The sequence below is a fragment of the Eublepharis macularius genome, chromosome 4, assembly GCF_028583425.1.
Source record: "Eublepharis macularius isolate TG4126 chromosome 4, MPM_Emac_v1.0, whole genome shotgun sequence".
Classification (NCBI taxonomy): Eukaryota; Metazoa; Chordata; class Lepidosauria; order Squamata; family Eublepharidae; genus Eublepharis; species Eublepharis macularius.
The window spans coordinates 114151342-114177276 of record NC_072793.1 but is presented as its reverse complement, the minus strand read 5'-3'; the positions used below and the strand labels follow the sequence as shown (position 1 = coordinate 114177276).

Sequence of the window (25935 nt, the reverse complement as noted above, 5' to 3'; positions counted from 1 at the left end):
TCAGCAGGTTCTTTGTCCTGGAGATACCTTGAATGGCTAATAACCACTCCCTTCCCCATCCCATCATTGAGCAATTGGATTGTACCTCCCCCCCCCCGAACCCCTCCCCCCAGCAGCAATAACTCCTAGAGAGATTGTTGCTACGTCAGGTAAACCACTTAGCTGTGCAGGTGTAAAAAAAAAAAGCACTTTTTTCAGAATAGAGAGAAGAATAAAGTCATAGTTCATTTAATACAAAGTTGCTACAAATGTATTTGCTTAGAGGCTGTATGTAATGTATAAAAAATCATGTTTGGAAAAACAAACCTTTGCTTTTATTCAGTGTTATCAGCAATTTTCATTCCTTTTAAGACCATAAAAATGGCAACAATTTTCCTGAGGCTGTTTTTGAGGAAAGTTCCTTTGTTACTTTCAATAGGTATGATCAGTCCCGGTTGCTGGGCTGGGCTGCATAAATAAACTTCAGGTTAATCTACAAAATGTAGTTTTCTGATTATGATGCTTGCAGCAAGGTCCTCTCTCCTCTCCCCCATTAGCGATTAGGCTTTTACTCCATAAAACTGTCCCGAGGCTATAAATTCACTTGCGATCTATAAATATATTTGCAGAATGGCAACAGTTTTGCCCATGCCTTTCTCATTTGCAAAGGCTGACCCTTGTCCTGTTGCCAGATAAAGAAGCTGGGAGGCACACAAAACTGTTTGCACTGGAAAAGAGTCCAGAGCTAGTCAATCCCCCATCTCTGTTGCTTTTCTAATGTGTGCAAACTTTCCGGTTGGTCTTCATTCTTCAAGCCAAGATTCCTTGCATGATTTTGTTTGGCTGCAGCACCAGGTTTGAATATGTTAAAAGAACTCTAATTTTAGTCATCTGGCTTGAATGCTCCCATGGCATGTGATGGCTAGTCTGCAGGGCTGTTAAAAAACACTTGGGTTTGTCAGTTTTCAGTGCTGCTTTGCAGGATAAACAACCAGAAGTTCTTTCAAGCTGTTTCTGTGGCTCCTCTTCCCATCAGCCCATTTTCTTCCTGTTGTCATGCATTCATTCCAGGAGATGCAAGATTATGACACGCAGCATCCTGCAATGGCACTCCCTCAGTACTTCCAGTGGAGTCCTGTGTTTCTTGTAGTCCCCATTCGTGGCTCTTACACCAGCCTGCACCCATATTGTATGAGGTGGAAGTGGGGCTTTCACGGGTGCATGTATTCTTTCTCTGTTCCTGCATGTGCTCGTTGGTTCATGACCAAAGCCTCCAAATCTACAGTTCTCTGCAAGAAGATGGATAATGTCTTCTTCTTTTAAACCCATAAGGCTCCCTGCCTGGATTTCTTCCCACTTCTGTAGCAGGATATCTTTCTCAGAACATCAGTTCAGCTTGGAAGCTTTATCACCCTCAGTTTTGCTATTAAAATAAATACATACAAAGTGGATACTGAATATGCAAGGTTGCAAAATAAACCAAAGTTCTTCTCTGTTCATCAAGATTTGTTTGACTATGTATACAGCTTCCCCCCTCACTGGTTCTTTCATTCCCCACCCCCAATCAGTGTTATTTCCAGCAAGCATTTATTTTTAAGTGCCAGCTCTGTCACCATAGTAGCCAGCTAAGCTTTTGGTTAGGCCCCATCTGCCTACATTGGCTCTGTTTGGTGTTCTTTTTTCCCGAACTAGACAGTAGCCTAATTGTTCCAGATCTCCAAGTTCCCATAAGCACCTGCCTTAACATCATTAGTGAGGGCAGAGTGTTCCCAAAGTCAGGGGTGCATTTCTATTCCCAATAGGATTTATAGCTAAAATGCTGATTAGTCCTTTGTGTATCATTATCAACTTGCTTTTGCCTCTCTCATAAGTGCATGCACACGCATGCGCACGTGCACACACACATACATAAATTACTAAACTAGTCCAGTAGGAGACTAGATAAAACCTGCTATTTACTTTGCAACCAGAGATTTCCTAAGACTTGCATTTTAAAAGCTTGCATTAAGAGCTAAGTATAATTTTCTTTATGAATGGTTCTTCTCAAAAGAAACAATCAAAAAGCTTTTTTCAGTATATTGACTTGCGTAGGGTATGGAAATAAATAACTTGGGTGGGTTTTGGGTGTTTCTGAGTGAAAACCTACAGAGCAGGCTGCTGAGTTCATTAGCAGCTTATAATATTTGGCTTAACAATACAGGTCTATGCATTTACTTTGTTTGGAGATGGTTAAAATCAGTGGGCGTGGACAGGAATAACTGTACACAGAAGTGCACTGTGAAGATTTCTTAAACTGATGATACAATTAAGTAAGAAGACAGGATTTACTCCCTTGCATTGTAATGTTGTTATGGTGTAACTGAGAAATGAAGATGCAAAAGGAGAACTGAAAAACAGAGCTGAACTGATGTGAACAAATCTGACTCATCCCCCCTGATAGTTTGAAATAAAAAGCTCAAATTGCAATTCAGCCAGATGTGGTAAGAGCACATGACTCATGTGTGCAGAGCATATCCTGAAAATCGGTCCCATTTCCTATTTGAAATATGCTGTCATAAGAAGATGTAGCACTGTGAAAAGAAAGAGTCCAAGATTAAAATAAACTTTGTGGCATAGGCAGGAGGCGTTTGGTAGATAAATGGAAAACACTTTGGCGACCAAGCAGGGAAGAAGATGTAATAAGGTGAATGGGGCAATAAAGATAAAATTGCAAGAAGTGAAATTGGGAGCAAACAGAATTAAAACAAAAATGGATCTGTGTGAGAGAGAGCGGGGTGGAGAGAGAGAAAATGAACAGTAATTAAAATTACAGATTGTTGTTATTATCGGGAAGCCATTCTCAATACTTCTTAACCTCTGGATTCAAAATCAACAAAAAATAATACAGATACATCAGGGGGGAAATGAACCATGCAATTAGAGAGACAAATGGGCCACAGAGATAAATTCTGAAGGCACTTTAACTACCAATTTCAATATACTCATTGCGCATATGCTTAGTGAATTTAACTCGCCCAAAGACCACATTAAGCATAAACATTGAGATGTACGGGTATAATTGTTTTAAAGACATCAACTTTTGTTCTTCTGAATAGACAGCAATGATGACAAAATGAGATGTACAAAATCCTTTGTTCAAAATAGAAACTGTACCATTGTGCAGCCTAAATAAAGAATCAAACCTGCCTCCAGACAAATTATAAACCTCAGCGTAAGCACTATCAGTGTCCCCCCACATACTCCCATTAAGGTCTGTTATGGAGAGTCCTGATTGCATAACCTTTGTTAAGCAATTAGGAGCAGTATATGTGCACCTTTCTTCAACCCTTCCCTGGAGCAGAATTAATGTCGCCTGCTTCGATTTGATCAAACACTGCACAGCCGAACCACAGCCAAGGCTAATTAGGATTCCTGCTTAACTATGCTTTTGACAAGAGTCCAAGTTTGTTTCAGATCCTAGCTAAGTGGGAACTTTGCTAAACTTTAGCAGCAGATCATCAACTTCATGATTGCCGAGTAACAACTGAATGTTGGAAGAGAGATAAGCCTCCCTCCTTAAAGGGGAAGGTTTGGCTATAATATAATTGACACTCATTGTTATATGTAGCTGGTTGCTCACTTGAAGCCTGTTTTTCTGGTATTGTGGACATGTCCTATACGTTCAGTTATGATCTAAGAGGTCCTCATGCCTGTGACTATGCATATACGCTAAACAAGCTCCTGCATGCAGGTCCAAAATCTCACTCCCTGCATGAAGTGGAGAAGCCTAAGGATATCAGTCTGAGAATTGGCTCTTTGTGAGCATGAAATAAAAGTGAGTGGGAGTGAGATTATGCAACTGCCATTCTGTGCGTCTGGAATGTGTTTTGTGATACGGCCTGCAAAAATAACACTTTGTTGCTGTGTTTAGGGAAGTAAAGTGATCCAATAGGGCACTTAGGAGATAGCAACAGCAGTTAAGGCAAACTTTAAACGTTTGTGTTAGCGCAATATATATTTTAAAACTGCAAACTGCCTTGATAAATGCAGTCTGTAGGTGGATTAAAAGATTTTAAATAAGCAAGTAACATATTATTCTGGCATTATGTAAAAACTTGGCACCCCCACGAACCCAGAGTGCTAAAAGGATAGTATGGCTGGTACAATGTTAATTGAATCAGTGTTTTGTAATTTTTAGAATTTTGTCATGGTGCTTTTTCAAAGGGAATTGATACTGTTATATCATTTTACTATGAAATTTGTTACAAAATATTGTTACAAAATATTTACTACAAAACTTGCCGATTTGTGATCTTGAATTCCTTTGGGACACAAACATTCTTTCTAATAGCATGCTTTCAGGAATGACTTCACTTGTATTCCTAAAAAACCACTCCTTTTATACAAGCTGCTCTTGTTACATCAAATATCATGAGCCACTTGGTTTTAAGAGCTCTGTTCATGTTACAATGAATGTACATACATCCTGCATGTACTTGCATGCATCTGTTTGTAAGCATGAGTCAATGTGAATTAAATTAACAAATAAGGCAGGGACCTTTGTAAATGTGAGGTTTAAATTGAACGTTCATCTGTATATGCATGAGAATTACCCAATCCAAATATATTACTTAATTACTTCATTTATATTTCAGTGGGGACTCAAAGCCGCTTACTCCTCCATTGTATCCTCTCACCAACCCTGTGAAGTAGGCTAGGCTGCAGTGTGTGACTGGCTCATGGTCACCCAATGAGCTTCCATGGCAGAGTGTGGATTCAAATCCGGGTCTTTCAGATCCTAGTCTGACACCAAAGAAGAATCCAGTATAGACTGCGCACAGAAGACATGTGCAAACCTATCCTGCATTGCCTCGCCATGCAGGGAAGGAAAGGGGCACAAGCACACTGGCCCCAGCTCCTTATGATCACTGAGTTGTCAGCATGGTGTGAAAGCATGGAGGAATTCTCCGTGTGTCCAATCCCGATCAGCAATGTTGCTTTCCAATTTTGCTGATCATGAGAAGAGGGCCTATGCGTGGGCACTTCTCATAGTGCAGATGATCCTGTGGAGGCAAGGGGCGTGGCCAGCCTGCTTGTGCCTGCTAAAAGCTTTAAAGCTACTTCCATGTATCTGTCAGTGCTCTCCTTTTATTGTATAAAATATCTCAAATAATTTGGCCTGTGGGTCCTTCTTTCTTAAGGTGTTGCACAGATTAGGAAGGTCAACATTTGTCATTCCCCCTCCCACCTTTTGACTTTAGGCAGCAAGAATAATAATAAGCAGGGCTTTTTTTCTGGGAAAAGAGGTGGTGGAACTCAGTGGGTTGCCCTCAGAGAAAATGGTCACATGGCTGGTGGCCCCGCCCCCTGATCGCCAGACAGAGGGGAGTTTAGATTGCCCTCCGCGCCGGGCAATCTCAACTCCCCTCTGTCTGGAGATCAGGGGGCGGGGCCACCAGCCATGTGACCATTTTCAAGAGGTTTCGGAACTCTGTTCCCCCTGAAAAAAAGCCCTGATAATAAGATAAATAGGCACAGTAATTGCATTTCTTTTGTTCATTGCAAGAAAGTTCAGTTGGTTGTGATGAGAAGAATCAGATTTGAGCCCACTGCTTTGTGCTTCTTCAGCATGCTGGGGGCTGTTTCAGACGGCAGCTGTTGCTCTTCCCACCTTTTACCTTCACTGAACTTGATTTTAAACTGACAGTGTGCTCTCACCATCTCTTTTTCGTCTTGAATAATTATATGAATTTTGTATTTCGCTCAGTAAGAAACTATCATTTATCATTTGCAGCCCTTTGAGAACCAATAATGAAAAAGCATTTCAAAAATGATAAATTGTGATGGAAATCTGGGTTGGTTCACTCTGTGTATTATTTAAGAAGGCATCTGTTCATGATTTCCTCCATTTTTGTTGTGCATTGATATGCTCTTTTTAACATCTTTTGTTTGAATATGTCTCTTTTAAAGGCAACTGTCTAGAGAGCTGCAGCCTCCAATTAATGCAGACATTCAAAGTACATTTTGATTTTTAAATGCACGTTTTTTTTGGAAAACAGGTTTTAAAATTAATGCAGATTGTGCTTAATGTTTTGATTTTATAACTCTAGTTCCCAAGCATCTCAGTCCATGCTGTTGTTTGAAAATTAATGCTTTTACTGTGCCTGGATGAAGATGTTTTTATCTCTTAACTTTTAATGAAATCCATTATGTGACCCTATGCTCCATTCATGTTATGCTAATAGTTACATCTGCTAGGAGAAATTTCTGAAATGTAATGTTTATCCTTGTCCCTGTAGCCCCCAAATAAGGAATTGTATTTTCCTGCAAGGCCTTCTTGTGAGTACTATATCAACTAGTGCTGCTATGTATTTAAAAGACATAAAATTAATAGATTTTACCTCATAGATAGACAAGACTACCCTAAGAGCTCAGAAGATAAAGGAAGGGGGTGGTATTTTGATGTTCAATGTCATTCTTTAAAAAAAAAAATCTTACTTTTTCATATGCCAGTCTCCAAAATGACTAGTTGACTTAAGCATACTGTGTTTGTGCATTTAGAACACTTAACTTGCCCTAAGGAAGGTCTTGGAAATAACATAATGTTTACTCAGTGCACCATTTTCCAGCCATCTAATACCTTTTGTCAAGTGCCTTCCTCACTTCAAAAATAACTGGATATTTTGTATGACTAATTGTTCCTCCTGAGCCATTCACAACAGGAAGTTTTCAATACATTTCACAAAACAAGAGATGGTTAAGAGTGTTTTTTTTTTTTTTTGAAATCTCAAGGCTAGAGCGATGCATCTCGGTTTGGACATAAATTAAATTACTATGTATTTAGTTAGAAAGAACAACTTAAATTAAAACAGTGGGTGTATAGGGTATAGAATCAATGCAACAAGAAGGATTAGACAGCTGCAAAAAAAGTATAAGGAAAGAAAAACTACAACAGCTGTGTAGGGAAAAAAAGGTTGTACCATTTACTCTTGGAGGGTTTTGATAGAAACTCCAAGGAAGCAGTCTTAACAATTGTGAAATTTGCAAATACCATCAGTATCTCAACATTAATGTTTTTCAACAATCTTTGTTACACCCTTCCCCCCACACTATGCATATATAACGCATTAATGTGGAAAATGATTTTTATTAATGTTCAAATAATCCAACAGACAAGCATCTTATAAACATCCACAGTTTCAAAAATTATAGAATTAGAAATTGTCAGTAATATAGATGGCTGCTTTTGTTCTGCATGCAGTGTAGGTGTGTTTACAAGAATGCAGGCAATTCGATTTGTGAATTGCAAGACTATTTCCATTGCCAGTTTCTCACTGGAATAAAGGATGCTGTCCCTTCCTATACAGTGCTGCTTTCTCCCCTCTGGGACAAATAAAGCTTGGACAGCCCAGGCAAGCCAGATCTTGTCAGATCTCAGAAGCTAAGCTTTGGTTAGCTTTGGTTAGTTATTGGATGAGAGACCTCCAATGAAGACCAGAGTTGCTATGCAGAGGCAAGCAATGACAAACCACCTCTGTTAGTCTCTTGCCTTGAAAATCCCAGCTGGGTTTGCCATAAGTCATCTATGGCTTGACCATACTATCCACCACAAGGGGCTGGATGAGCTTAGATTTTAAGCCTTAGTTCTGCTTGCCTTGCGTCCTGTTCATTGTGGAGGCATTCGTCTGCTGCAAAGCATGTTCCTTTGGTGCTAGATACTTTTTAGCTCATTGCAAATCATTTCAATGATATTGCATGCATGGAAGCACTGAATACCATAGGAATGCACTGTGCTGCAGTTCTGCCTCTGCAACAGAGAAGGGCTCAGTGTAAGCACAAGTAAGGCTTAGGATCCAAGTCATTATGGATAGAAGTAAAAAATAAATTCAATATTTCACTTTAGGGATGACCGTTTTTAGCCTCAGAAAATAATTCTGCTAGAATTAGATAAAACAAACTCATTTATTTATGATGGTAAATGAATATTAACCATTAGTTTCCTGAAAAATGGGTGCTATAATACAAACCTTGGCTAATTGTCTTTGGCCATCACAACAATTTAGGAGCCAGATTCATTTTTCAGCCTTCAGAGTTATGTATTTTAATGACCCTGTTTTCTAGTTATTACTAGCACAAAACCAAAACCTAACCTCTTCAGTTTCCTGTAATTTTATTAAAGGTACAACAAGTGTAGTAGTTGTGACAGACTTCACATTTTAAAAAGCCTAGAAGTGCTGTACACACAGCTGCAGGACTGTTAAGGGTTAACCTCTCATAAACACAAAGAGCTTTGAGTGACAGGCTACTCCAAGGCATCTGATTGGGTAACATGAGCTGGAAAGAGGAGGATCTGTTTTTCAGTCCTAGCAAAGAGGAACCAAGTGTGAAGAGTTGGGAGATGAGTCCTAAGGGAGAGCAATTTTAACACCAACAGGAGGTAGCAAGGAAGTTTGAGCAGTAGGTGCAGACTCCCAAACAGGCCAAAGAAAACGGGATAGATCTTCTAAGGACAGCAGATTTTCCCTACCCAATCAAACAAGGAGTTCGCTCTGAGGAGTGAAGAGATCTCTGGTCTGGTGTGGTAGGAAGTTGCTTGTGGAGATCTTCAGATTCAGTTAACGACTGAAGGAAAGCACTGGTGTGTGAAGAGAAGGGGATTGGGGTACTAGAAAGTGGGTACCAGCATACCTAACTTCAAAAGAGAAATAAAGTATCCTAGAGTAATTGGGGAAAAATAAGCCAAAGCTTCAAAACACAAGCCTTTAAGTATCTGTGAAGAACATAAGAACTCATGTCTGTGCATATTCTAATTTTATCTCAGAGATATATATATGTTGAATTATCTGATTTTACCTGAACTTTCCCCTCTAAAATAAATAAACTTGTTAGTTATTTTTGAATTGTCATAGTAGTATATAAAATAAATATAGGGATAACCCTGACTATCCTCACCCCAACAAAAAGCTAATCTTGGAAGCTAACCTAACTTCTCCCCCTTTTTTTTTAATAGTATTTCTATGCTGCCTGTTCAGAGCCTGGTTGGAGGTGCCTTACAATTAAAAACAGATCACAATATTAAAAACAAGCCGTGGAATTTCTTAAAATGCCTTATTGCTTTAGAAACCTTCATTCATTTGAATACTGTAACCAGTGTAGGTAGCAATTAGTTCATTTATTTGTTTGTTTGTTTGTTTACAGAATTTTCATTTTGCCTTTCTGCCTAGTTGAGGCCACTAAGGCAGCTACAATTAAAAGCAGAACATTATAAAATAATAATAAAACTAACACCTCAATCCTAAGCTGTGAGGCAGCGCCTTCTCTTGTGCGTGGATGTAAATGGGGTGCTGCTCCACTCCTCCCTATGAACTTTTGCTGGAGAGTCCTGGTGGCGGCCGAGCTCAGTGAGGTGAGGCGCAGCTGCTGCCAAGAGCACTTGCCCGCCGTTCCCTTGACAACCCGCCCACACCAGCCAATGGCCGCACTGCTCGCCTGACAGGCGAGTGAAGGGCAAGCAGAGGTGCAGCCAATGGGGAAGGCGCGATCTCCGCTGCCCACCAACACTCCCCCATCAGAGAGCAGACATCCCTGCTGGGGAGAGGGGGCAAAGGTAACACTGAAGGTGCGGATTGGACACCCACCCTCTTGTCTGTCCAGCCCCCATTTCTGATGAGGGCCAGGCTGGTGGCTGCAGCTTGGCATGCCAGAAAATCCCCCATCACTTCAGCTGCCACCACCACCACCACCACCACAAGAAACAGGTTCCCCCTCCCTGAAAAGTAGGGCCAGATAGTAGGGAACTGGTCTCTGTTGCTTGGAGATCAGTTATAATTCTGACAGATCTCCAGCTACCACCTGGAGACTGGCAACCCTTCAGCCCCCAGGTTCCAGAGAGGCAGGTGGAAGGAGGCGGGTTCTTCAATGAGTGACAGGAACACCCATTGGAAACCACATGGGAGGCCAAAAGTCTGATTGGAGGTGAGGGGAGTGAAAAGCGCCCACAAACTTGCAGTGGCGCCACTTGAACACATCACTGCATCATCATGATGTGAGAAGCGGGTTGGACCTTGAAATCCATGCCCCAGTCCTGGGGTGATACTCGCCCCAGCGTGGACTGACAGCCCCTCACCATGCCAGATTTACCAAGTCCATCCCTGCTTCTGCAAATGGTGAAAAAGAGAGGAATACCCAGAGATTCCAAGATGTAACTCCACATCCTCACCCCCTGACAGCAACTTCCCGCATGCAGTGACCATCTTCCTGGCTTATCAGATACTAGAAGCTCAGACTATCAGAGAATAAAGGTCCTCAGTGCCTCCTCTCTGTCAGACATTCATGGGCCACACTTCAAACTGCCTGAAGTTACATTGAGGGGATGAAGGGGGAAGGAAAGCTGGAGGAGGCGCCACTTGACACCTGCTCCTCTTGGCAGCAGAGCCCACCTCATCCATCCCAGCTCTGAGCTGGGAAACATTTGTGGGAATGTGTGAGAGGACATTCCAATGGGGAGTTGCGGGGGGCAGCTACTGGCAATGTCAGGCAGGCATGCAAACATAGCAGTTTGTTGTTTTTCAACATGTTTTATTAAACTGGAAAAAGTGCCAATGTCCCTCAGCTGGAAAGGGAGCCAAGGCAGTTTGCACAGCCCTTGTTCTGCACTCCCAGGGGTGAGGCTGAGATGCGGACTGCCTTGGGAAACCACTCCCTGGGCTGGATCTGAATGGCACTCACGGAGGATGGGGGGGGGGGGCTGAAGCAGACATGCTCTGTTGTCTCCCAGATGAGTTACAATGTGCCTGCAAAGGAAAGAGACACATGTGCTGCAACTAACCCAGCCCGGTCTATGGCTGAGGCCAAACCCACTTTCCAACATCTGGGAAGATGCACATAGTAGGGAGCAGCAGCAGCAGCAGCCCCACTGGTGCAGATGATGCATGACCCTCTGGCAAGGAGGCGCTCTGCCTCGGGATGATTTTATCCTGTAAGGGAGAAAGTCAACAGGTAGTTACGAACACCTGGTCAACTTGACCCGTGGCCACACTTCCTCCTCCACCAGGAGGGTCCCCGGCTGAGGGAGTCTGAACAGAGCACCCAGAAGGGTAGCCAGCAGCCCCCATGAATGGCTGTGTCAAGAGTAGTTTTCTGGGCAACTGCCTCTGGGGCAGGCAAGGGCTGCCATCACTGCCCCCTCCCCCGCTGAGCCTCTCCTGAAGAGGCTAGTGGTCAGGTGAGGGGGCAGCTGGCACAAATCAGCAAGCCAGGTTAGCCGCCACCCCATCTCCTTCTTAAGTGCTCCCTCGCTTCTTGCTGAGCTGGAACTTCAGAGTCAGGTAACCTTCAAGAAGACTTGAGTGGTTATTGTTAGTTAGCCAGACATTCAGGACTTTGCCCTTCTTCCCTTAACAAGTGCAAAGTTCTCCCAGTTTTTCCGCTAAGTCCCCCCAGTGCACTCAGGGCCTGCCACCGTGAGTACCCACTCTCCTGTCTCATGCACAGAGTTCCCGCGGCAGTTTTTCCGTTCAATGGGCGCCTATGGGCTATGCCTCCTTTTTTTGTGGCGTAACTTTCTGCCACTGCAGGGGGTATTCCTGGGCCTGGAGTGGCTTTGGAAGCAGACTAACTCGCAGCCTGCCCCCTGCCCTGCCCCCTCCAGCACCGGCGCAGGAACTTGTGCCGCACTTGCACCTCCACCCGGCTGCCAAGTGTGCCTGCCGGCGGCAACCGATCTGCAGTAGTGCAACTCAGGCGGGTGCCAGCAGAGAGGGTTTACGTTGACATAAGACCCATTTACGCCTGCAGAAGCTTTAGTTCTCTCCCTGTGCACTTTCCACCCCACCTTCTTAGGATTGAGCTGCCCGAGTAAAATAAAAATGAACTCATCTATCACCATTGAATGGTATACAGTTAATTTGCATATAAGGATTTATGGACAAGGATTTATTTATTTATATTTATATATATTTATTTTTATGATATGATACAAAAGTTTTGGGGTAGATCCTGCCAGCGTTTTTGCTGAAACTCAGCCAATCCCCCTCCTTATTACAGCTTCTGTTGCATGTGGCTTATGTCCATGTTGGTCCTATGATCACAAACTTAGCTTTTTGGTGGTCAAAGGAGACCTTTTTTCACTGTAAAAGCTGCTTGGATTCAGCCCTTTGTATTTCTACTGAAAAGCCACAAGTTCTTTGCTGGCTCCTTGTAGAGTCGTTGGGGTCTTTGTACCCCTTGTTTGGTCATGGACACCTGCAGGGAAAAAACACAAGTCAAGCAACATTAAGAATGAAAGGCTTTGTCTTCAAACAAGATGTTTAAAGATCCTGACTGCACTTACCTTGCACCTCACTACACTGCTGTGTTGCACTGACTATTGCTGCCTGTGTCTCCCTTGTGTGGAGGCTTACTTTTATGTCTGGTTCATTCCTTGGACTTTAATTCATTATTGATACGTTAAATTTTATTAAATTTTGTTATATTGTTTGTTATATTGTTTGCCCTTGTATTATATTGTTAGGTTCAACATATGTGAAATAGGCTGCGTTGTGCTTTTTAAAATCAGTATGTTTTAACATTGTAATACAAGATACCTGAAATGTACAATATTATTGAACAGGGCTCTTTTACCAACCTGTTTATAAAAAGCACAGGTCTATGTCCATTCTTTGCACTTGTCTGACCTGTTTTTCCACTCTGAATCTGTTACAGTTTTGTGCTCCATTTAATCCTATGTACCAATGTTGGCCTTATGTAGTGTGAGAAACGGTGCCTTTCTTGACCTTCTGCACCATGTGTGCAAGCAGCAATGAGGACACATCTGCCACTATGCTGAAGTTGGAGCAGGACCCTAGATATAGAAGTGCAGAACTTGAAAGTCTCACTAACTGCCACAAATTAAAAATCATAAATGTTTGTATTACCTTAGGTTTCATTTTCAGGAATCCTCCAGATACGCCTTAAATGAATGCATACTGTGTTTTTGGCTGAGACATTGATGGCACACATTCATGGTTTTTTGTCGTATGTTTTGTCAACCAATCTCGAAGACTTTGGTGAAGACTCTGGTGCTCTATGTTTTACTTTGATGGGAGTCTGTAGCCTGACTTGTAAGGCCTAATCTCTTCCTGAGGGACAACTATTGTTAGCTTTACTGGATTTGTTCTTCAGCTAATTCTACTTAGGTTCTAAACAGAAAGTTTAGAGCCACTATTCTGTCTTTCAACAAGTGCAACTTCCTAGAGACCTGTATAAATAAGTTTCAGAGAGGCCTATATAAATACCATTTTGAGGGAACATGGCTCACTGTTGTCCCCGTCAGATGAAGAAATTTGGAGGGGGACAGGTTGAGTACTCTGATGTGCCTCCATACTGGTTTCCTTCTAGAAACTGGCTGGCCTCAGGTTTGAGAGGAAAGGGGGTTGTTAGCACCATTGTGCTCTGCACATGCTGGCAGTGTGTCAGGCTCACTCTCCACCCTCCCTGACCTGCCTTCTGGTCCTAGGGTGTCTAGCCTGAGGTTGTTAACTGCCAACACCTTACCTGACTTTGGGCAAATGCCAGAGCATACAACATGATATCACTTCTGGATTGCCTTGGAAGTGACATTATAGTGTTGCTGCTGCTCCCCCACCCATTCCCTTGGGAATTTTTCTCCCACTGCATAGCTGAGCAACAATAAGAAAATTAAGCAAGGAGTGGGAAGTCTCCCACTGAAGCAGGAGACCTCCCTCCCTATCTGCCCCCCTTCTGAGGAGGGTACTTGATGTGGGATTGGTCTTGGTCTCTCAGGGCACAGAAGCTGTGTAAGAGTCAAAAGCCAGTGGGGATGGCTGCCTTGCTCCTGTCCCATCCCACATCACCCATTTGCACATAAATTATGGGTGTCACCATGTTCCCTGAAACTTAAAAAAGGCTATATTGGCTCCTCCAGACACCATCCACCTCTGTTACCTCTGGCTTATTGGGAAATGGCTAGGCCAGCCCTGGGTATAGAGCAGGCCTAACTGGATTTCCTCTATAGAACCATTTCCTCAGGCTGAGCTCCCGTGGTACCCATGCTCATCTCCTGTCACTTACCTATAGGGAGCTGGCGGGGGGCTACAGTCAGTCTTCGCTGGTTTTTGAGGGTTGGTGCCATTTCCTCTTCTGTGAGCGGGGTCTCCAGCTGTTAGGGCAGTCTTCTTGATGTCTTCTGCTAGGTAAGTCTGGGAGCTAGGCCAGATAAGTCTGGAGCTGAGGGAGAGCCAGACATATTTAACAAGTTGGTGATGTTATCACCTCATGGCTGTCATTACATACATATATTTTCATACAAGTTTTTCAGTATTGTAACATTTGTATGCCAAGATCACTGTGAAAGAAGCTTTATTAAGTCATATCGATAGACTTGCCTGTTTCATCATTGTCTTTAAATTCATGTCGGTGATGAGGGTAGTAGCTATGTAATCTGGATATTTGTAAAGGTATTGATTCTGGAGGGTGCATTGCAGATAACTGAAATGATGCGATTACTGCTTTATAGGGCTTATAGTAAAGAAAATCAAATCACAATTATAATTATGGCTACTAGGGATGGAATGATTTATTACTTTTTCATCTGCCTGAATGATTGATTACTTTTTCATCCTTTGCTTTCTCAAAGGAGCTTGTGGTTCCTCCTACCCTTCTTTTACCTCACAACAACTCTGTGCTATAGATTAAACTCAGAAACGGTGATGAGACTACCCAGAAAGCTTCATGACTGCTCTGGAATTTGCACCTGGATCTCACTGATCCAAGTCTGACACTGTATCCTGTACAACATGTGGAAGCTGCAGTATAAATATGGCTGAGTCAAACCAGCTGAAGGTCATTCCTTGAGGATATGAGGTGTGGGGCTAACACGTTGCTGTTTGTATGCCCCAGACTCGCTGTTGCTTTTGAGTATGCTTGTTTCATGCGCTTTCTCCAGTATTTTGGATCTTAGCCTTAGTGCCTGGCCTTTCCTAGCTTCCTAGTAGTGTTAGTCCTTCCTGATCCTCAGAAGTATGTTACTGGAGGTGGTATGAAGAAGAAAGCCTTCTTTTCATTTGTTACAAAAGTAGTGCTCCCTATAGAGCATGATCTAGCATTGCTTCATGGTAAATTCACGCCCCCCCCCCACACATACTCAGTATAGAGCAAAAGGAGAGAAAGTTTACTATAACAATAGTTTAGCAGAGATATAGTCAATTGGTAGAAAAGGAGAGCAAGCAGGAAAGTTGATAGGTAAGATTTGTAGCAAGAGATACCAGACTGAAGTGAGAGGCTTGGCAGTGGCAAGAATGTAGAATAGGAGAAAAGAAGTTATAGCTAAAGATTACTAAAAGGTTGCTTGTCTTGGAGACCAGAATAACAGCATTGGGTGTGTGGGATGGACCTTTCCCACCTCCCTCTTTCTGTTGTAGCCCCCTGCACTTCCCCCAAAGTGACTTTTTATGCTACTTTAAAGAATTGTCTAAAGAAGGGCTTATAGTTTTAAAGCCTGTGCTTGACAATTATGGCCTTTTGTAGGTATGTCTTTTTTTAAAATGGGGGCGGGGGGGGAATCCACAAAAGCAATGTATTGTACAGTGTCCAGAGGGGAGATGTGCAGAGGGAAGAGCTAATCACACCCACACCCCAGTGGATGTGGCTTTGGATGCTGAAGTAACAGGTGTCTGAACAGAAAGAGTAGGATTGATTGGTCTTTTCATCATGGTTACTAACGTGAATCTCCTTATATTTGGGGAGGAATATATGGTGCATTCTGAATAACTGCATTAACCGTACATAAAATGTATGATTAGAAACTGGGCATCACACAACATAAAGATGGATAAGATTAACCACTGAATGTACCAAAATATTTTGTGGGGAAAGAATAAGGCTTTTGTGCTATATGTTGACTGGGCTACTATTTCAATAATGACAGAGAGGGTGTTGTTGCTTAGATTGCTAAACTAATGGAGAATCTGTCTTATTTTATTTATTTGCTGTCGGAAGCTGTTATAAAGTATGGAATAACAACTGTATTTTCTTTTTCTTGTAAATTGTATTGTACAATGCGTTTCATTTTCACCTTCCTTCCTCTGATAATGGCACGTATCAGACAGTTGTAGTAAATCATAGATTCACAAATGCTTGCTTCTCTAGACTTAAATTATGCTTGGCAGACGCTCATCTACTTTTTAAACCTCCAAGGAAATAGATTCAGCATCTTCTCTGGTCAATTTTTTTCTCTTTAAGAAACAGAGGACAGGCCATTTTTATTTTTAAAGCATATTTTGATATCTCTTCTAATTCCGTAGTGCTCCAATTAAGTCTTTGTGCCTTTTCACTGTGACAACCTTTTAGACCACTTTAAAAAACTGCCTAAATAAAGTTTATGGATTTTAAAACCAATGCTTGATGATTATGGCCTTTTGTAGGGGTGTCTTTTATAAACAACCAAAGTAAGTCCCACTCCTCAAGTATCTATTACTTCTTTTTCTAGGCAAGAATATGAGGAAGAGTTAGGGTCATTCCTGAAATATCACATATTGCTTGAGGAAAAGACATGTCATAGTTGTTTATTGTGTACACTGTTGCAGATAAATGAGAATGTGGAGGTACAGAGGGGCCGCTTGCGAGATGACATCAAAGAGTACAAATTCCGAGAAGCACGCTTGCTGCAAGATTATACAGAACTTGAGGAGGAGAACATCTGTCTGCAGAAACAAGTGTCTGTTCTGAAACAGAATCAGGTGGGGCTTGACATGTCATTACTTGCAGAGGTTTAAAATTCATTTCTGCCTGGAAAGCCATAGTTTGCCTGTTATGCCACCCATATCCATACTACAAAGCCCATTGGCCGCTCTTTTTGTTTCATTACAATAGTTTTTACCTTGATACAGAGCTTCAGCTTCTTTTTACCTTCTCATTTCTTGTATTACTTAGCATTGTTAGAAGCTGTAATGTATATTATTTCACATTGTGTATGTATGTCTATTTTTAGTCCTCAGTCACCATTCAACAGGCTCAATATTTTATTAAACAGATTATAAGTTCACCTGAAATTTGAGAGGCATCTGCTGTTCAGAAGTGATACTGGTAATTCTTTCAGAACATTGGTCTCATCTGTGTTTATTAAAGGTAAATTTGAAATAGGCTTCATAGGCTACAAGTTAGAGAACAATTAAATTACATCAGTGCAATATGAATAGAACAAGGTAAGGCGACATTCAGCATATTTCTGAAAAAAGTTACCTCCTCTGAAGAGTTCTTTACTTTTTTGATTTCTCCTTCCCTGTTAACATGAAAACATTTTGTGGTAGGTGGAGTTTGAAGGGTTGAAGCATGAAATCAAGAGGCTTGAAGAGGTAACTGAATTCCTTAACAGCCAGCTAGAAGATGCCATACGGCTGAAAGAGATATCTGAACGCCAGCTTGAGGAGGCCTTGGAAACCCTAAAGACTGAACGTGAACAGAAGAACAACCTTCGCAAGGAGCTATCCCATTATATGAATATCAATGATTCCATGTACACCAGCCACTTGAATATCTCCTTGGATGGACTGAAGTTCAGCGATGAAGCCACAGAGCCCAATAATGATGAAATCGTGAACGGCTTTGAACAAAACTGCCTGAGTAAAATGAACAATGGCAATAACAAAGCATCTGTGCCGAAGAAAAATGAAAGCTTCCCTCCAGGCCCTAGCCTTGTGTCTGACCTCTTGAGTGAACTGAATATATCTGAAATCCAGAAGCTGAAACAGCAGCTTATGCAGGTAAATATACGATACATTTATCATATATGATAAATGCAGGTAAATATATGATACGTTATGCAGGTATATATGATACCTATATCATGTATACAAGTTCTGTATATATGATACATTAAACTTCCTCCCAAAATATATGCTACTTCCACATTAATTTTACAACCTAAGTAGCTATATAATGTCACATTCATATTATCCATAGGTCCTTCAGACGAAAGGGAGAACCTCAGTTTTGAGAGATAATTTTACACTTTGGTGAAGCTAAATAATAAAGTACAAAACTCCTTATTATGAGACCTTATGTGGAAGTAGCATATATTTTGGGAGGAAGTTTAAATGTATACATTTAAAATGCATTAATTTTCCTGTACTGTGAATAAAATAGTATGAAGGTCACAGTATCAGCTGCTGGAATTCTAACTAAATTTTGGCAGATGACCCATGATCTTATTACTGTATTTTTTTAAAAAAGTGAAATATATGTCAGACAGTCACTGCATTGTGCTGGGAACCCTGCAAGCAGACTTAAAGAGATTATTCTTGCTATAGAGAAGAAAAGAATCACATATATGTCTTGTGGTTTGTCCAAAGTGCCACAGTCCTGTTGATGATAAATCCTTTAGGAGCCCTTTAAGATTGAATAGCATCTTTCAGACTACAAGGGGAGAGTCTTATTTGATGACATTTTTATGTCTTAGAGAATATGTGCCATATAGTAATGCGGGGCCAGACAATATGGATAGTTTAATATTGTATTATTAGGTCCTTTTGTAGTGCCTACAACTGTGTCAGGCAATGTAATGGTCAATGGAGTTTCTTTTCAATTTCATTTGAACTGGTGGCAAATCGGAGTTAACTAAGTGAGGAAAGTACAGAAAAGCTGAGAGGAGAACTCTATAGGAAGTTAAGAAATTTGCTCTTTGTTTTCACTTCCACAAACATTCCAGGACATACATTTTTGCCTTCCATCAAGTACATTTTTTCTTGTAGATATAAACAACCAAGGTCCCTAAATACTAAATGATCAATGTATCTTGTGATTCTTCCTGTTTCTCACAGTTAGCTGCATTTTCATTGATGTACAAGCTGTGTGTTCCATCATCGATGAAGGAAGTGAGAACTAATGTGAATTGTATAGCGTGATGATCATTGGCACTGAACACATTTCAGGCCCAAATTCTTTCAGGAGCCACACTGTACTGAGCATCGTTAAGTATAATAGCAGTTGATACACAAGGAACATAGCTAGCTGCAAGTATGCACATGAGTTATACAGAATCATTGGTTCATCTGCAACAGTCTACTCTTTGTCATAGACATGTCTATCAATATTCAGCTGGAGATACTAGAGTCAAAACTAGAACCTTTACATATGTACAGCAGGTGCTGTGCCTTTGAATTATGATCTCTTTTATGTCAGGTGTTAAAATAGATCATTATCCATTCTTCATTTTCTGTAGATGGAAAGAGAAAAGATGAGTTTGTTGTCCACACTTCAGGAGTCTCAGAAACAGCTGGAGAATACCCGGGGAGCCCTTTCAGAGCAACATGAAAAAGTTGGCAGGCTCACAGAGAACCTGAATGCCATGAAGAAACTCCAGGTCAGCAAGGAACGTCAGTCAGCTCTAGACAATGAAAAGGAACGTGACAGCCATGAAGATGGAGATTATTATGAGGTTGACATTAATGGCCCAGAGATTCTAGAATGCAAGTATAAAGTCGCTGTGGCAGAAATTAATGACTTGAAAGAAGAGCTTAAAGGCCTTAAGGCCAAATATGAGGAGTGTGAATCAAATTATGAAGAGGAGAAGAGCAGATCTGAGACAGAAGCTCAAGCTCTGACAGAAAAGATTACCTCACTGGAAAAATCTAGTAGGCAAGATAGGGAGCAGGTAGTCAGACTGGAGAAGGAACTCAAGAAAGTCAGTGATGTTGCTGGGGAAACTCAAGGCAGTCTCAGTGTTGCCCAAGATGAACTGGTCACTTTCAGTGAAGAGCTAGCTAACCTGTACCATCACGTTTGTATGTGTAACAATGAAACTCCAAACCGGGTGATGCTGGATTACTACAAAGAAGGTAAAGGAGGACGCACCAGTCCAGAGGGCAAAGGCCGCAAGTCACCAATCCTGCTTTCCAAAGGCTTGTTGTCCATAGACTTAGGAAAATCAGAGAATGGGAGTGGTGATAGCAGTCCATCACCAGTGTCTTCTCTCCCATCACCTGTATCAGATCCTAGGAAGGAACCAATGAACATTTACAATCTGATTGCCATAATTCGTGACCAGATAAAGCATCTGCAGGCTGCTGTAGACAGAACAACAGAGTTGTCCAGGCAACGAGTGACTACGCAAGAACTTGGGCCAGTAGTGGACAAGGACAAAGAAGCTCTTATGGAGGAAATCCTGAAGCTGAAGTCTCTGCTGAGCACCAAACGAGAGCAAATAGCAACTCTGAGGACTGTGCTAAAGGCCAACAAGCAGGTGAGCAGTCTACACAGGTAGTAACTCTTTGTAGTTTTGTCAAAAGTGTCCCAAAGTTCCACTTAACCCTCCTCCAGCAAGCAGTGGTTTTACATGCCAAATACTGTCTGATGCTAATAAATGCCAACCTTTCCTATTGACTGCCAAATTGCTGGACTACACATTACAATCACTATGTGGATCAACCTTCCTGAAGCAAGTTCTGCATCCATCAATCAAGGCTACCACTTAAAGAAACCTTTTATCTATTCATCCATTCGACCACTTACCCACCCTCCTTTAAAAAAAAAATAAACTTCCAAGATGGTTTATAGAATAAAGACAAACTAATTGAACAATAAATGATGTACTAATTAAACACAATAAATAATTTAGAAGAAGCTTTAAAGTCCTTAAAATCAAGGATAGTGAGTTATACCACCACAGATAGATATGGTGATTAGAATGTTGGACTCAGGGCCAAGCTACAAGTGACGAATGACACTTGAACGGCAAGTGTATTTCTCCCTGTTCACTTGCCCTCCACTCAATCCACTTGCCGTTCAAGTGTCATTCGTCACTTGTAGCTTGGCCCTAAGACTGGGAGTGCTTGGGTTTAAATTTCCACTCTGCCATAAAGCTCACTGGGTGACCTCGGGCCAGGCTCTGGGTCTCTCAGCCTGATATACCTTATAGAACTGTTGCGAGGATAAAATGGGAGAGTCCCCCTGAGCTACTTGGGGAGGTAAGTTGATTAACTCTTCACTATGTTCACAGCTGGGTTTAGGTGTGGGTAGGAAACTTACCACAGGGATGCTCACCCCCATGGAGTAACAACATGCAGTCCAATTCAGAACTTTAGAGGTCAAAGAACTTCTTTTTTAATGTTTTGCTTCATTGCAAATTAGCACAAAATATACAAAGGGCTTTCCCTTTTCCCCTCATAACAACAACCCTATGAAGTAGGTTGGCTGAGTGTGCGTCTGGCCTAGTGTCACTCAACAAACTTCCATGGTAGATTGGGGGTTTCGAACCACTACACCTTACATCAGTCTTGCACTAGCCACCACAGTTAAATGCTTTTCTAATAATAATAATAACAGCAGCAGCAGCAACAACAACATTCGATTTTTATACCACCCTTCAGGACAACTTAACGCCCACTCAGCAGTTTACAAAGTATGTTATTATTATCCCCACAATCACCCTGTGAGGTGGGTGGGGCTGAGAAAGCTCTGGAGAGCTGTGACTGACCCAAGGTCACCCAGCTGGCTTCAAGAGGAGGAGGGGGAAATCAAACCCTGTTCTCCAGATTAGAGTCCCACCGCTCTTATTCACTACACCAAACTGGCTTGCATATAGGATATAATTTTTAGTTTATCCTATAGTCCTTGAAGCTGCTGTCTGCTTTCTTTCTTCAGTAGCTTCAGACAAGTGATTTTCTTTGATTGCTCCTACATGTATGCTGTTGATCCTCACCAACGGAATAATGTTCTGATGTCACAAAGGTGCAATCTTGCACCTCAAAGAAGTAGCAACCTAAAGTAATGTGCTACAGTACGCCTCTGTTTTCAAGGCTTGGTCAGTCTTCATTCACACAGCTGTTAAAGCAAAAAATCTCTGAAATCCTTGGACTTCTATTGCTTATCTTTTTTGCTTCTTAATTTAGATAAACTATAAAGAGTTTTCCCAATGGAATACCATCAATTTCACTGGTGTTACAGAATAGTGACCTCTGTTGCCAAGTCACTGTTTTGGTACAAGAACATTTGAAAGGTTCTTTAGCTAACTGCTTTGTGAAAAATTATGTTAATTGTTAATGTTTTATTTTGCTCTTTTTTGGTAAACAAATAGACAGCAGAAGTTGCCCTTGCCAACTTAAAAAGCAAATATGAAAATGAAAAAGCCATGGTTACGGAGACCATGATGAAGCTTCGTAATGAACTGAAGGCTTTAAAAGAAGATGCTGCTACCTTCTCTTCTCTGAGGGCCATGTTTGCTACCAGGTAAATGCACCAAAATCCAACACGAGTTAATTATAAGGGAAATAAATAGAATCTAACTTGCTATAGAACCATCTCTGGGGAATGGAAGAATAAGAGCTTGATCCACAATGAAATGTAGGGTGTGTGTGTTTGAGAGAGAGAGAGAGAGAGAGAGAGAGAGAGAGAGAGAGAGAGAGAGATTTAATAGCTGAATATTAAAATCCTTTTTAATATTTATGCTAATATATAAGACATTCTCTTCAATGACATAATGCATACAGTAAAACCCTGAGGTATACACTATAACATAAATAACAAGGGAAATGCATTACTAATAGAATTAATGTAACATGGTTTTAGAATTAAAAATATAAAATAAAAGCCTAGAGCATACTGGAAAGTGAGGCTGTAATCTGACAGTGACTAAACACAGACAGAATGTGATCATTTTTACAGTGCAGCCTTCAAAGTCCCATGTAATTCAAGAGACTTAGAAGGGTGCAACTTTACTTAGAATACTGCAAGAGCAGTAGCAAAATGGAAAACAGATTTGTAGCAAAATGGAAAACAGATTTGTGCCCTAACATGCCAGAGTGGATAGACAAGATGTACGAATATGCATCCATGGCTAAATTAACTTCTGCGTGCACAGAGTGGAATTCTGGAAAAATTTCTTTGATTACTTAGGTTAAAACTAAGATAAATTAAGGTAATTATGTTACAAAGATAAAACACAGGATAACTAACTGATTTAAAATTATTGACATTAAAGTTTGGGTATAAGCAACTAAGGAGAAGGGATGAAACTATTATACAATTTAGTTGTGCTGTTATATATTCTGAATATATCTTCCTTTTAAGCTTAAATTAAATTCATATGTAGTGTTTGTATAAGTTTCTATGCACTTTTTATTGTTATATCTTTTCTTTTTAAATAAAATCTTTATTTTTTAAAAAAAACTTTACTTAGAATTGCACTGTTACAGGCATATGATGAAGAGGGATAGAAAATAAAACTACAGTAGAGTTGTGCTTCTCTTGCTGCTTGATTTAATAAGAAGTTTTCTTCTCTCGTCCATAGATATGCTGTTGCATGGAGAATATTACATGCGATAACATTTGTTTTTTAGCTTTGCATCTTGCAAATCACTTCCTACCACAGGCTTTATCTTTAAAAAAAATCAAAATGGCTGGGGGGGACAGCATCATGGGAATAAGCAGGGTTTTTTTCAGGGGGAACGCAGGGGAATGGAGTTCCAGAACCTCTTGAAAATGGTCACATGGCTGGTTGCCCCGCCCCCTGATCTCCAGACAGAGGGAAGTTTAGATTGACCTTGAGGGAAATCTAAACTGCCCTCTGTCTGGAGATCAGGGGGCAGGGCCACCGGCCATGTGACCATTTTCTCTGAGGGCAATCCACTACCACCTCTTTTCCCAGAAAAAAAAGCCCTGGGAATAAGCAAGAACATTCTGCCATATACCTATATACCTTAAAACCTCTGGAGTAGCTTCTTTTGAAAAATGGAAAGGTCACTAGATAGAATGTTTGAATGAAAAGTTATAATAGAGCTTCTGGGACAAGAGAAGCCAATGAAGGCGCAACTTTGGCAATTATAAGAGGGACCAGGCAGATGTTGGGAGTGACCATCATTTGATGTAATAATAATTTATATGCCTATTCCATATAATTTTCACAAACCACATGGGGGGGGGGAAGAGTTGTGTGGAGACCTTTAAGGTAATGCTTACCTCTTCAAAATATTAGCAAGAGCAATTTTAAACTGAAATGGAGTTTTCTACCATCTTTTGAAAGGTGCTATGTTAAAATAATGGATGGTTTGTCAAGTCCTCCATTTTTCTTCTCAGCATTTAAGAGGAATCTGTTATAGCAAACCAGAAGACTGTGACTTGCTCACAAGTAGTGCTGTATTGTGAAAAAGTATTAGCTTTGAAGATAAGTGCATTAGTTTTATTTTCTAATTAAAAGGGGAAAGAAGTTTGAGAACACAGTGTTTACTCAAATTCAAGGATAATTTTTTCCATAAGTATGCCATCAAAAAAGAGACATTCATTCTTACATTCATATACACTTTAAAATGTATGTCCATCTTCAGGTCACTGCAGGAATTAAAAGTGAAGCTGTAAAGTAGTTCATGAGAATAATTAACGACAGATGACACTTTCAAGTAAAGATCATGTACAATATTTAAGCCATAGCTAAACACTGACAGGAAAATATCCTGGGATTAATTAACCATTTTGCAGGCGCACAACAGAGTTAAAACTATTAAAAATGTATGGTTAGAGATAACATGCAGCTCTTTCTAATAAATAACATTAATGCTGAAATGCTTTTGAAACTGATTTAGCTCTAACACATGAACCGCTAACTTAATTTTAAAAGAATAATTTAACTACTGCTTTATGAATTGGAGCTGGCCTCATCTTCATCTTCTTGAGTTTTTTCCTCTTAGATCCATAGACTTCAAAATGCATGCTGTGTTTATTTAAAACATAGTAAATTAATAATATTCCTTAAATTCAGATTTTCCTGGTTAATAAATAGTGATGAGAATGTGTGGTAACACCAAAGTTTTAAAACTATGTTTTAGATCTGTTTAGTTTTAATGGAGTTGTTAAAGAGAAAAAAAATTCACAGCCTTAATGAAAGCTTGAAAGTTCAGTTGCCTTACATTTGGCCTCTTTAATGATGCAATAGTTTAATAAATTAGCTTTGCTCACAGCATGAGAAGCCATTGAAGGAAAAATATTCTAACCATTGAAAAAGCTTCATGATTGTAAGAAATTATTTAACATTCTGTATAAATAGCAACCAGAACATATACTGCAGATGCCTCCAGAGGAGAGGAAGCTTAGCCCTGGCAACCTAGGGTCCTTAGAGAGATCCTTCAGGCATGCTGTAAAACCCCAAGTATCTCATTAGAGCATGCCCACTTATACTAGACACCAGATTTCTCCTGACAGTGATGGCTAATGCATATGCAAGAAACAAGGATAGCTGGGGTGGGAAGAAGCAAAGAATGTTAGACTCTGGGAAAGCAGTCTGGAGCAGGTATGCTTCCCTCTCAGTGGTCCCCATGATTGAAGGCTTTCCCCATTGCTTTGTATAAATATACTACATCCTTGGCTGGAGAGATGGAAGTGTATGAAATTGGGCAAACCATTGATTTGGATCTTGCACTTGCAGCTATCTTAGGTATAACTGATGAACAATGTCTTGTATGAAGCAGATTGTCATTGGAAGTCACATGGAAATACCATGTTGCATAGCATATTTCCTAGCCAAGCAGGGTTGCTGGGTCCCTCCTGGCAACCGGTGGGAGTTTTGGGGGGTATGGGGCAGGGTACGGGGACTTAACTGTTCTTCTTTCGTGTGTACATGCTTCTGTACGATGACATCACTTCTGGCTATACTGGAAGTGACAGCATTGCACAAGAGCCAGTTCTTCAAGAATCATCCCCAAACACAGTGAAAACGCTGTTTGGGGCTGATTCTTAAGGTGTCACTGGAAGCAGTCATTGTGCAGGGTGTAGGAGTGTACACAGCCATTTGCCGAGGCTGCCTGTCAATGGTGGATGATCTCTGGGCAGCTTATCTTCTCCTGTTGATCACCTGTGATTGCCAAGCAGAGAGGCAAATTGCTGGGAGTTTTCCCTTCAAAGGCAGGCACCTGGCAAGCCTGTTAACAAAGGAGAAACACCAGCCTGTAATTTAACTTGAATGCATGCCAATAGCTAATCTTAGCATTTAAAAAA

The 25935-nt window shown here is 41.0% G+C and overlaps 1 protein-coding gene across 3 annotated transcripts in view; it reads left to right on the top strand.

Annotated features, from left to right (window-relative positions):
• Positions 1–25935, top strand: part of BICD2 (BICD cargo adaptor 2) — a 108617-nt gene that overhangs the window by 73252 nt on the left and 9430 nt on the right. For all 3 annotated transcript variants that reach the window (XM_054976879.1, XM_054976878.1, XM_054976877.1), the window contains exons 3-6: positions 16542–16694; positions 17265–17717; positions 19175–20194; positions 22028–22179. In XM_054976879.1, coding sequence (XP_054832854.1) covers positions 16542–16694; positions 17265–17717; positions 19175–20194; positions 22028–22179 — 1778 coding nt within the window. The remainder of the gene's footprint in view (positions 1–16541; positions 16695–17264; positions 17718–19174; positions 20195–22027; positions 22180–25935) is intronic.